We start from the raw sequence: 11,411 nt of genomic DNA on the forward strand, positions 1-11,411 counted from the left end.
GGGGGAGGGAAGGGAAGGGGGGGGAGGGAAGGGAAGGGGGGGAGGGAAGGGAAGGGGGGGAGGGAAGGGAAGGGGGGGAGGGAAGGGAGGAGGGGGGGAAGGGAGGTGGGGGGGAAGGGAGGTGGGGGGGGAAGGGAGGTGGGGGGGGAAGGGAGGTGGGGGGGGGAAGGGAGGTGGGGGGGGGGGGGAAGGGAGGGGGGGGGGAAGGGAGGGGGGGGGGGAAGGGAGGTGGGGGGGGAAGGGAGGTGGGGGGGGAAGGGAGGTGGGGGGGGAAGGGAGGTGGGGGGGGAAGGGAGGGGGGGGGAAGGGAGGGGGGGGGGAAGGGAGGGGGGGGGAAGGGAGGGGGGGGGGAAGGGAGGGGGGGGGGAAGGAGGGAGGGGGGGGGAAAGGAGGGGGGGGGGAAAGGAGGGGGGGGGAAAGGAGGGGGGGGGGAAAGGAGGGGGGGGGAGGGGAGGGAGGGGGGGGAAGGGGAGGGAGGGGGGGAAGGGGAGGGAGGGGGGGGAAGGGGAGGGAGGGGGGGGAAGGGGAGGGGGGGGGGAAGGGGAGGGAGGGGGGGGAAGGGGGGAAGGGGAGGGAGGGGGGGGAAGGGGAGGGAGCGGGGGAAGGGGAGGGAGGGGGGGGAAGGGGAGGGAGGGGGGGGAAGGGGAGGGAGGGGGGGGAAGGGGAGGGAGGGAGGGGGGGGAAGGGGAGGGAGGGGGGGGAAGGGGAGGGAGGGAGGGGGGGAAGGGGAGGGAGGGAGGGGGGGGAAGGGGAGGGGGGGGAAGGGGAGGGAGGGGGGGGGAAGGGGAGGGAGGGGGGGGGAAGGGGAGGGAGGGGGGGGGGGGAAGGGGAGGGAGGGGGGGGGAAGGGGAGGGAGGGGGGGGGGAAGGGGAGGGAGGGGGGGGGAAGGGGAGGGAGGGGGGGGAGGAAGGGGAGGGAGGGGGGGGAAGGGGAGGGAGGGAGGGGGGGGAAGGGGAGGGAGGGAGGGGAAGGGGAGGGAGGGAGGGGAAGGGGAGGGAGGGGAGGGGAAGGGGAGGGAGGGGAGGGGAAGGGGAGGGAGGGGAGGGGAAGGGGAGGGAGGGGAGGGGAAGGGGAGGGAGGGGAGGGAGGGGGGGGGAAGGGAGGGGGGGGGAAGGGAGGGGGGGGGGAAGGGAGGGGGGGGGAAGGGAGGGGGGGGGAAGGGAGGGGGGGGAAGGGAGGGGGGGGAAGGGAGGGAGGGGGGGGAAGGGAGGGAGGGGGGGGAAGGGAAGGGGGGGAAGGGAAGGGAGGGAGGGGGGGGAAGGGAAGGGAGGGAGGGGGGGGAAGGGAAGGGAGGGAGGGGGAAGGGAAGGAGGGAGGGGGGGGGAAGGGAAGGAGGGAGGGGGGGGGGAAGGGAAGGGTGGGGGGGGGGGGAGGGAAGGGAAGGGTGGGGGGGGGGGAGGGAAGGGAAGGGTGGGGGGGGGGGGAGGGAAGGGAAGGGTGGGGGGGGGAGGAAGGGTGGGGGGGGGAGGAAGGGTGGGGCGGGGGAAGGGTGGGGGGGGGGGGGGGAGGGTGGGGGGGGGAGGGAAGGGAAGGAGGGAAGGGAAGGGGGGGAGGGAAGGGAAGGGGGGGAGGGAAGGGAAGGGGGGGAGGGAAGGGAAGGGGGGGAGGGAAGGGAAGGGGGGGAGGGAAGGGAAGGGGGGGAGGGAAGGGAAGGGGGGGAGGGAAGGGAAGGGGGGGGAGGGAAGGGAAGGGGGGGAGGGAAGGGAAGGGGGGGAGGGAAGGGAAGGGGGGGAGGGAAGGGAAGGGGGGAGGGAAGGGAGGTGGGGGGGGAAGGGAGGTGGGGGGGGAAGGGAGGTGGGGGGGGAAGGGAGGTGGGGGGGGAAGGGAGGTGGGGGGGGGAAGGGAGGGGGGGGGGGAAGGGAGGGGGGGGGGAAAGGAGGGGGGGGGAGGGGAGGGGGGGGGAGGGGAGGGAGGGAGGGGAAGGGGAGGGAGGGGGGGGGAAGGGGAGGGAGGGGGGGGAAGGGGGGAAGGGGAGGGAGGGGGGGGAAGGGGAGGGAGGGGGGGGAAGGGGAGGGAGGGGGGGAAGGGGAGGGAGGGGGGGAAGGGGAGGGAGGGGGGGGAAGGGGAGGGAGGGGGGGGGGGGGGGAAGGGGAGGGAGGGAGGGGGGGGGAGGGAGGGGGGGGAAGGGGAGGGGGGGAAGGGGAGGGGGGGGGAAGGGGAGGGGGGGGAAGGGGAGGGAGGGGAAGGGGAGGGAGGGGAAGGGGAGGGAGGGGGGGGGAAGGGGAGGGAGGGGGGGGGAAGGGGAGGGAGGGGGGGGGGAAGGGGAGGGAGGGGGGGGGGAAGGGGAGGGAGGGGGGGGGAAGGGGAGGGAGGGGGGGGGAAGGGGAGGGAGGGGGGGGAAGGGGAGGGAGGGGGGGGGAAGGGGAGGGAGGGGGGGGGAAGGGGAGGGAGGCGGGGGGAAGGGGAGGGAGGGAGGGGAAGGGGAGGGAGGGGGGGGAAGGGGAGGGAGGGGAGGGGAAGGGGAGGGAGGGGAAGGGGAGGGAGGGGAGGGGAAGGGGAGGGAGGGGAAGGGGAGGGAGGGGAGGGGAAGGGGAGGGAGGGGAGGGGAAGGGGAGGGAGGGGAGGGGAAGGGGAGGGAGGGGAAGGGGAGGGAGGGGAAGGGGAGGGAGGGGAAGGGGAGGGAGGGAGGGGAAGGGGAGGGAGGGGAGGGGAGGGGGAGGGAGGGGAGGGGAGGGGGAGGGAGGGGGGGGGAGGGGGGGAGGGGGGGGAGGGGGGGGAGGGGGGGGGGAGGGGGAGGGGGGGGAGGGGGGGGGGGAGGGGGGGGAGGGGGGGGGGGAGGGGGAGGGGGGGGGAGGGGGGGGGGAGGGGGGGGAGGGGGAGGGAGGGGGGAGGGAGGGGGGGAGGGGGAGGGAGGGGGGGAGGGGAAGGAGGGGAGGGGAAGGGGGGGAGGGGAAGGGGGGGGAGGGGAAGGGGGGGAGGGGAAGGGGGGGGAGGGGAAGGGGGGGGAGGGGAAGGGGGGGGAGGGGAAGGGGGGGAGGGGAAGGGGGGGAGGGGAAGGGGGGGAGGGGAGGGGAAGGGGAGGGGGGGGGAGGGAAGGGGTGAAGGGAAGGGAGGGGGGGAAGGGGTGAAGGGAAGGGAGGGGGGAAGGGGTGAAGGGAAGGGAGGGGGGGAAGGGGGAGGGGGGGGAGGGGGGGGGAGGGGGAGGGGGGGGGAGGGGAGGGGGGGGGGCAGGGAGGGTGGGGGGGCAGGGGAAGGGAGGGTGGGGGGGCAGGGGAAGGGAGGGTGGGGGGGCAGGGGAAGGGGAGGGTGGGGGGGCAGGGGAAGGGAGGGTGGGGGGGCAGGGGAAGGGAGGGTGGGGGGGCAGGGGAAGGGAGGGTGGGCGGGCGGGGAAGGGAGGGTGGGCGGGCGGGGAAGGGAGGGTGGGGGGGCAGGGGCAGGGAGGGTGGGGGGGCAGGGAGGGGCAGGGAGGGTGGGGGGGCAGGGGCAGGGAGGGTGGGGGGGGCAGGGGCAGGGAGGGTGGGGGGGCAGGGGCAGGGAGGGTGGGGGGGAAGAGTAAGGGTGGGGGGGGAAAGGGAATGGTGGGGGGGGGGAAGGGAATGGTGGGGGGGGGGAAGGGAATGGTGGGGGGGGGAAGGGAATGGTGGGGGGGGGGAAGGGAATGGTGGGGGGGGGGAAGGGAATGGTGGGGGGGGGGAAGGGAAGGGGGGGGGAAGGGAAGGGGGGGGGGGGGGGAAGGGAAGGGTGGGGGGGGGGGAAGGGAAGGGTGGGGGGGGGAAGGGAAGGGTGGGGGGGGGAAGGGAAGGGTGGGGGGGGAAGGGAAGGGTGGGGGGGGGAAGGGAAGGGTGGGGGGGGGAAGGGAAGGGGGGGGGGAAGGGAAGGGGGGGGGGGAAGGGAAGGGTGGGGGGGGGAAGGGAAGGGTGGGGGGGGAAGGGAAGGGTGGGGGGGGGAAGGGAAGGGTGGGGGGGGGAGGGGAAGGGTAGGGGGGGGGAAGGGTAGGGGGGGAGAAGGGTAGGGGGGGAGAAGGGTAGGGGGGGAGAAGGGTAGGGGGGGAGAAGGGTAGGGGGGGAGAAGGGTAGGGGGGGAGAAGGGTAGGGGGGGAGAAGGGTAGGGGGGGAGAAGGGTAGGGGGGGAGAAGGGTAGGGGGGGAGAAGGGTAGGGGGGGAGAAGGGTAGGGGGGGAGAAGGGTAGGGGGGGAGAAGGGTAGGGGGGGAGAAGGGTAGGGGGGGAGAAGGGTAGGGGGGGAGAAGGGTAGGGGGGGGAGAAGGGTAGGGGGGGAGAAGGGTAGGGGGGGAGAAGGGTGGGGGGGGAGAAGGGTGGGGGGGGAGAAGGGTGGGGGGGGAGAAGGGTGGGGGGGGGAGAAGGGTGGGGGGGGAGAAGGGTGGGGGGGGAGAAGGGTGGGGGGGGAGAAGGGTGGGGGGGGAGAAGGGTAGGGGGGGAGAAGGGTAGGGGGGGAGAAGGGTAGGGGGGGAGAAGGGTAGGGGGGGAGAAGGGTAGGGGGGGAGAAGGGTAGGGGGGGAGAAGGGTAGGGGGGGGAGAAGGGTAGGGGGGGAGAAGGGTAGGGGGGGAGAAGGGTAGGGGGGGAGAAGGGTAGGGGGGGAGAAGGGTAGGGGGGGGAGAGGGTAGGGGGGGAGAAGGGTAGGGGGGGAGAAGGGTAGGGGGGGAGAAGGGTAGGGGGGGAGAAGGGTAGGGGGGGAGAAGGGTAGGGGGGGAGAAGGGTAGGGGGGGAGAAGGGTAGGGGGGGAGAAGGGTAGGGGGGGAGAAGGGTAGGGGGGGAGAAGGGTAGGGGGGGAGAAGGGTAGGGGGGGAGAAGGGTAGGGGGGGAGAAGGGTAGGGGGGGAGAAGGGTAGGGGGGGAGAAGGGTAGGGGGGGAGAAGGGTAGGGGGGGGGAAGGGTAGGGGGGGGGAAGGGTAGGGGGGGGGAAGGGTAGGGGGGGGGGAAGGGTAGGGGGGGGGAAGGGTAGGGGGGGGGAAGGGTAGGGGGGGGGAAGGGTAGGGGGGGGGAAGGGTAGGGGGGGGGAAGGGTAGGGGGGGGGAAGGGTAGGGGGGGGGAAGGGTAGGGGGGGGGGAAGGGTAGGGGGGGGGGAAGGGTAGGGAGGGGGAAGGGTAGGGAGGGGAAGGGTAGGGAGGGGGAAGGGTAGGGAGGGGGAAGGGTAGGGAGGGGGAAGGGTAGGGAGGGGGAAGGGTAGGGAGGGGAAGGGTAGGGAGGGGGAAGGGTAGGGAGGGGAAGGGTAGGGAGGGGGAAGGGTAGGGAGGGGGAAGGGTAGGGAGGGGGAAGGGTAGGGAGGGGGAAGGGTAGGGAGGGGGAAGGGTAGGGAGGGGGAAGGGTAGGGAGGGGGAAGGGTAGGGAGGGGGAAGGGTAGGGAGGGGGAAGGGTAGGGAGGGGGAAGGGTAGGGAGGGGGAAGGGTAGGGAGGGGGAAGGGTAGGGAGGGGGAAGGGTAGGGAGGGGGAAGGGTAGGGAGGGGGAAGGGTAGGGGGGGGGAAGGGTAGGGGGGGGGGAAGGGTAGGGGGGGGGGAAGGGTAGGGGGGGGGGAAGGGTAGGGGGGGGGAAGGGTGGGGGGGGGAAGGGTGGGGGGGGGAAGGGTAGGGGGGGGGAAGGGTGGGGGGGGGAAGGGTGGGGGGGGGGGGAGAAGGATGGGGGGGGGAGAAGGATGGGGGGGGGAGAAGGATGGGGGGGGGAGAAGGATGGGGGGGGGAGAAGGATGGGGGGGGGAGAAGGATGGGGGGGGGGAGAAGGATGGGGGGGGGGAGAAGGATGGGGGGGGGGAGAAGGATGGGGGGGGGAGAAGGATGGGGGGGGGAGAAGGATGGGGGGGGGGAGAAGGATGGGGGGGGGAGAAGGATGGGGGGGGGAGAAGGATGGGGGGGGGAGAAGGATGGGGGGGGGGAGAAGGATGGGGGGGGGAGAAGGATGGGGGGGGGAGAAGGATGGGGGGGGAGAAGGATGGGGGGGGGAGAAGGATGGGGGGGGGAGAAGGATGGGGGGGGGAGAAGGATGGGGGGGGGAGAAGGATGGGGGGGGGAGAAGGATGGGGGGGGGAGAAGGATGGGGGGGGGAGAAGGATGGGGGGGGGAGAAGGATGGGGGGGGGAGAAGGATGGGGGGGGGAGAAGGATGGGGGGGGGAGAAGGATGGGGGGGGGAGAAGGATGGGGGGGGGAGAAGGATGGGGGGGGGAGAAGGATGGGGGGGGGAGAAGGATGGGGGGGGGGAGGGTGGGGGGGGAAGGGTGGGGGGGGGAAGGGTGGGGGGGGGAAGGGTGGGGGGGGGGAAGGGTGGGGGGGGGAAGGGTGGGGGGGGGAAGGGTGGGGGGGGAAGGGTGGGGGGGGGAAGGGTGGGGGGGGGGAAGGGTGGGGGGGGGAAGGGTGGGGGGGGGGGAAGGGTGGGGGGGGAAGGGTGGGGGGGGGGAAGGGTGGGGGGGGGAAGGGTGGGGGGGGAAGGGTGGGGGCGGGAAGGGTGGGGGGGGGAAGGGTGGGGGGGGAGGGGGGGAAGGGTGGGGGGGGGGAGGGGGGGAAGGGTTGGGGGGGGGGGAAGGGTGGGGGGGGGAGAAGGGTGGGGGGGGGAGAAGGATGGGGGGGGGGAAGGATGGGGGGGGAGAAGGATGGGGGGGGAGAAGGGTGGGGGGGGGGAGAAGGGTGGGGGGGGGAAGGGTGGGGGGGAAGGGTGGGGGGGGGAAGGGTGGGGGGGGGGAAGGGTGGGGGGGGGGAAGGGTGGGGGGGGGGGAAGGGGGGGGGGGGAAGGGTGGGGGGGGGGAAGGGTGGGGGGGGGGGAAGGGTGGGGGGGGGGGAAGGGTGGGGGGGGGGGAAGGGTGGGGGGGGGGAAGGGTGGGGGGGGGAAGGGTGGGGGGGGAAGGGTGGGGGGGGGGGAAGGGTGGGGGGGGGGAAGGGTGGGGGGGGGGGGAAGGGTGGGGGGGGGGAAGGGTGGGGGGGGGAAGGGTGGGGGGGGGAAGGGTGGGGGGGGGAAGGGTGGGGGGGGGGAAGGGTGGGGGGGGGGAAGGGTGGGGGGGGGGGAAGGGTGGGGGGGAGGGTGGGAAGGTGGGGGGGGAGGGAAGGATGGGGGGGGGAGAAGGATGGGGGGGGGGAGAAGGATGGGGGGGGGGAGAAGGATGGGGGGGGGAGAAGGATGGGGGGGGGAGAAGGATGGGGGGGGGGAGAAGGTGGGGGGGGAGAAGGATGGGGGGGGGGAAGGATGGGGGGGGGGAAGGATGGGGGGGGGGGAAGGATGGGGGGGGGGGGAAGGATGGGGGGGGGGAAGGATGGGGGGGGAGAAGGATGGGGGGGGAGAAGGATGGGGGGGGGAGAAGGATGGGGGGGGAGAAGGATGGGGGGGGGAGAAGGATGGGGGGGGGGAGAAGGATGGGGGGGGAGAAGGATGGGGGGGGGGGGGAAGGGTGGGGGGGGAAGGGTGGGGGGGGGGAAGGGTGGGGGGGGGGGAAGGGTGGGGTGGGGGGAAGGGTGGGGTGGGGGGAAGGGTGGGGTGGGGGAAGGGTGGGGGGGGGGAAGGGTGGGGGGGGGGACGGGTGGGGGGGGGGAGAAGGGTGGGGGGGGGGAGAAGGGTGGGGAAGGGTGGGGGGGGGGGAAGGGTGGGGGGGGGGAAGGGTGGGGGGGGGGGAAGGGTGGGGGGGGGAAGGGTGGGGGGGGGGAAGGGTGGGGGGGGGGGGGGAAGGGTGGGGGGGGGGGGGAAGGGTGGGGGGGGGGGAAGGGTGGGTGGGGGGAAGGGTGGGGGGGGAAGGGTGGGGGGGGGGGAAGGGTGGGGGGGGGGGAAGGGTGGGGGGGGGGGAAGGGTGGGGGGGGGGAGAAGGGTGGGGGGGGGGGGGGGAAGGGTGGGGGTGGGGGGGGAAGGGTGGGGGGGGGGAAGGGTGGGGGGGGGGGAAGGGTGGGGGGGGGGGAAGGGTGGGGGGGGAGGGAAGGGTGGGGGGGGAGGGAAGGGTGGGGGGGGAGGGAAGGGTGGGGGGGGAGGGAAGGGTGGGGGGGGAGGGAAGGGTGGGGGGGGGGAAGGGTGGGGGGGGGGGGAAGGGTGGGGGGGGGGGAAGGGTGGGGGGGGGGGGAAGGGTGGGGGGGGGGAAGGGTGGGGGGGGGGGGGAAGGGTGGGGGGGGAGGGAAGGGTGGGGGGGGAGGGAAGGGTGGGGGGGGGAGAAGTGTGGGGGGGGGGGGGGAGAAGTGTGGGGGGGTGGGGGGAGAAGTGTGGGGGGGGAGAAGTGTGGGGGGGGGAGAAGTGTGGGTGGGGGGGGAGAAGTGTGGGGGGGGGGGGGAGGGTGGGGGGGAAGGGAAGGGGAGGGTGGGGGGGGGGAAGGGGAGGGTGGGGGGGGGGGAAGGGGAGGGTGGGGGGGGGGGGAAGGGGAGGGTGGGGGGGGGGGGGAAGGGGAGGGGAGGGGGGGGGAAGGGGAGGGGAGGGTGGGGGGGGGGAAGGGAAGGGGAGGGTGGTGGGGGAAGGGAAGGGGAGGGTGGTGGGGGAAGGGAAGGGGAGGGTGGTGGGGGAAGGGAAGGGGAGGGTGGTGGGGGAAGGGGAGGGGAGGGTGGTGGGGGAAGGGGAGGGTGGTGGGGGAAGGGAAGGGGAGGGTGGGGGGGGAAGGGGGGGTAAGGGAAGGGTGGGGGGGGGAAGGGAGGGTGGGGGGGGAAGGGAGGGTGGGGGGGGGAGGGAGGGTGGGGGGGGGGAGGGAGGGTGGGGGGGGGGAGGGAGGGTGGGGGGGGGGAGGGAGGGTGGGGGGGGGAGGGGGAGGGTGGGGGGGGGGAAGGGGAGGGTGGGGGGGGGGGAAGGGGAGGGGAGGGTGGGGGGGGGGGGAAGGGAAGGGGAGGGTGGTGGGGGAAGGGAAGGGGAGGGTGGTGGGGGAAGGGAAGGGTGGTGGGGGAAGGGAAGGGGAGGGTGGTGGGGGAAGGGAAGGGGAGGGTGGTGGGGGAGGGAAGGGGAGGGTGGGGGGGGAAGGGGGGGGTAAGGGAAGGGTGGGGGGGGGAAGGGAGGGTGGGGGGGGAAGGGAGGGTGGGGGGGGGGAGGGAGGGTGGGGGGGGGGAGGGAGGGTGGGGGGGGGGAGGGAGGGTGGGGGGGGGGGGAAGGGGAGGGTGGGGGGGGGAAGGGGAGGGTGGGGGGGGGAAGGGAGGGTGGGGGGGGGGGGAAGGGGAGGGTGGGGGGGGGAAGGGGAGGGTGGGGGGGGGAAGGGGAGGGTGGGGGGGGGAAGGGGAGGGTGGGGGGGGGGAAGGGGAGGGTGGGGGGGGGGAAGGGAAGGGAGGGGGGAAGGGAAGGGGGGGAAGGGAAGGGGGGGAGGGGGGAAGGGAAGGGGGGGAGGGGGGGGGGGAGGGAGGAAGGGGGGGGAAGGGGAGGGTGGGGGGGGAAGGGGAGGGTGGGGGGGGGAAGGGGAGGGTGGGGGGGGAGAAGGGGAGGGTGGGGGGGGGAAGGGAAGGGAGGGGGGGAGGGAAGGGAAGGGGGGGAGGGAAGGGGGGGAAGGGAAGGGGGGGAGGGGGGAAGGGAAGGGGGGGGAGGGGGGGGGAGGGAGGAAGGGGGGGGAGGGGGGAAGGGGGGGGAGGGGGGGGGAGGGAGGAAGGGGGGGGAGGGGGGGGGAGGGAGGGAGGGGGGGGAGGGGGGGGGGAAGGGAGGGTGGGGGGGGAAGGGAGGGTGGGGGGGGAAGGGAGGGTGGGGGGGGAAGGGAAGGGGGGGGGAAGGGAAGGGGGGGGAAGGGAGGGTGGGGGGGGGGGAGAAGGGAAGGGGGGGAAAGGGAAGGGGGGGGGGGAAGGGAGGGTGGGGGGGGGAAGGGAAGGGGGGGAAGGGAAGGGGGGGAAAGGGAAGGGGGGGAAAGGGAAGGGGGGGAAAGGGAAGGGGGGGGAAGGGAAGGGGGGGAAGGGAAGGGGGGGGGGAGGGAAGGTGGGGGGGAGGGAAGGTGGGGGGGAGGGAAGGTGGGGGGGAGGGAGGGTGGGGGGGGGGGAAGGGAAGGGAAGGGGGGGGAGGGTGGGGGGGGAAGGGAAGGGAGGGGGGGGGAAGGGAAGGGAGGGGGGGGGAAGGGAAGGGAGGGGGGGGAAGGGAGGGGGGGGGGAAGGGAAGGGGGGGGGAAGGGAGGGGGGGGGGAAGGGAAGGGGGGGGGAAGGGAAGGGGGGGGGAGCGTGGGGGGGAAGGGAAGGGGGGGGAGGGTGGGGGGGGAAGGGAAGGGGGGGGAGGGTGGGGGGGGAAGGGAAGGGGGGGGAGGGTGGGGGGGGAAGGGAAGGGGGGGAGGGTGGGGGGGGAAGGGAAGGGGGGGAGGGTGGGGGGGGGAAGGGAAGGGGGGGAGGGTGGGGGGGGGAAGGGAAGGGGGGGAGGGTGGGGGGGGGAAGGGAAGGGGGGGAAGGGTGGGGGGGGGAAGGGAAGGGGGGGAAGGGTGGGGGGGGGAAGGGAAGGGGGGGAAGGGAAGGGGGGGGAAGGGAAGGGGGGGGAAGGGAAGGGGGGGGAGAGGGAGGGTGGGGGGGGAGAGGGAGTGGTGCCCCAGGTTTGGAGAGCGCTCCCCCCTCCCAGTATCCTGAGGGTGGTGGGTATCGGTGGGAGGAGCGGCCCCGGCCCCGGCCCCGCTGTCCCGGCCTCTCCCTCTCCCTCTCCCTCTCCCTCTCCCTCTCCCTCTCCCTCTCCCTCTCCCTCTCATGCCCCGGCCCGAGGGCCCGGCCTTACCGTCATAGTAATAGCAGACCTTCTTCTTGCCGCCGCCCTGGGCCAGCGCCATTTTACCCGCGGCCTCCTACAGCAGCAGAACCAACCGTGCTGTCACCCCCCCCACATGGCGTCACCCTGAATGACAGCGACATAGACCACTCACCGCGCCGCCTGTGAGAGGGCGCGGCCGACAACTCTGTGACGTCCATGGACCGCGGCCAATGGGAGCTTGTGGACGCGGGACCGGCTGCACCAGCAGGTTTGGCTGCGCGGAGCAGGCGTTCTCCCCCTGGCGGCGGAGCCTCGCCATTACACCATGCGTGGGGGAGGGGGAATCCCTTCTACAAAAGGGTTTGCAATAATAAAAGGAATTAAACTAGTCTGGTGTTCACAGACTCAAACTGCTCCAATATTTTATACACTTTAAGATTATACACTCTTTCTCTGCCTGGGTTGGAGCAGTCCAGAATGGGTGCTTGCAGTGTGGGAGGTCATGGCTTTAGTCCCCAATCCAGGATGTGCACAATAGTACAAAAAGGGTAGAGGGGGATAGACTCCTATTACACTACACAAAGGAAATTTGGAATGGCATAAGAAAAAAACATGCAAAGTGATTGACACTAAAACATTATGTTTTTCAAAAAGGAGGTGGACATGGCTCTTGTGTCTAAAGGGCTCAAAGGTTATTGGGGAGGGCAGGATTAGTGTACTGAGCTCAATGATCAGCCATGATCATATTGAATGGTGGGGCAGTCCCGAGGGATCAAATAGCCTACTCATGTTCCAATCTTCTTCGTTTCTATGGTAGTTAATTCCACAGGCTCGTTCTGTGAGAGAAAAAGTTTATCATCTAATGTCAAAAACTGAGAC

The 11,411-nt window shown here is 74.3% G+C and overlaps 1 protein-coding gene across 1 annotated transcript in view; it reads right to left on the reverse strand.

Moving 5' to 3' along the window:
- hdac1 (histone deacetylase 1) overlaps window positions 1-10,676 on the reverse strand; it is a 49,221-nt gene extending 38,545 nt beyond the window's left edge. The window contains exon 1 of the mRNA XM_087976657.1: window positions 10,560-10,676. Within this exon, the coding sequence (XP_087832783.1) occupies window positions 10,560-10,611 (52 nt within the window). The 5' untranslated portion in view covers window positions 10,612-10,676. The remainder of the gene's footprint in view (window positions 1-10,559) is intronic.
- Between the last annotated feature and the right edge of the window lie 735 nt (window positions 10,677-11,411).

Source organism: Chiloscyllium plagiosum, unplaced genomic scaffold, assembly GCF_037043375.1.
Source record: "Chiloscyllium plagiosum isolate Xiang-an unplaced genomic scaffold, Cpla_swu_hap1 HiC_scaffold_30, whole genome shotgun sequence".
Taxonomy (NCBI): Eukaryota; Metazoa; Chordata; class Chondrichthyes; order Orectolobiformes; family Hemiscylliidae; genus Chiloscyllium; species Chiloscyllium plagiosum.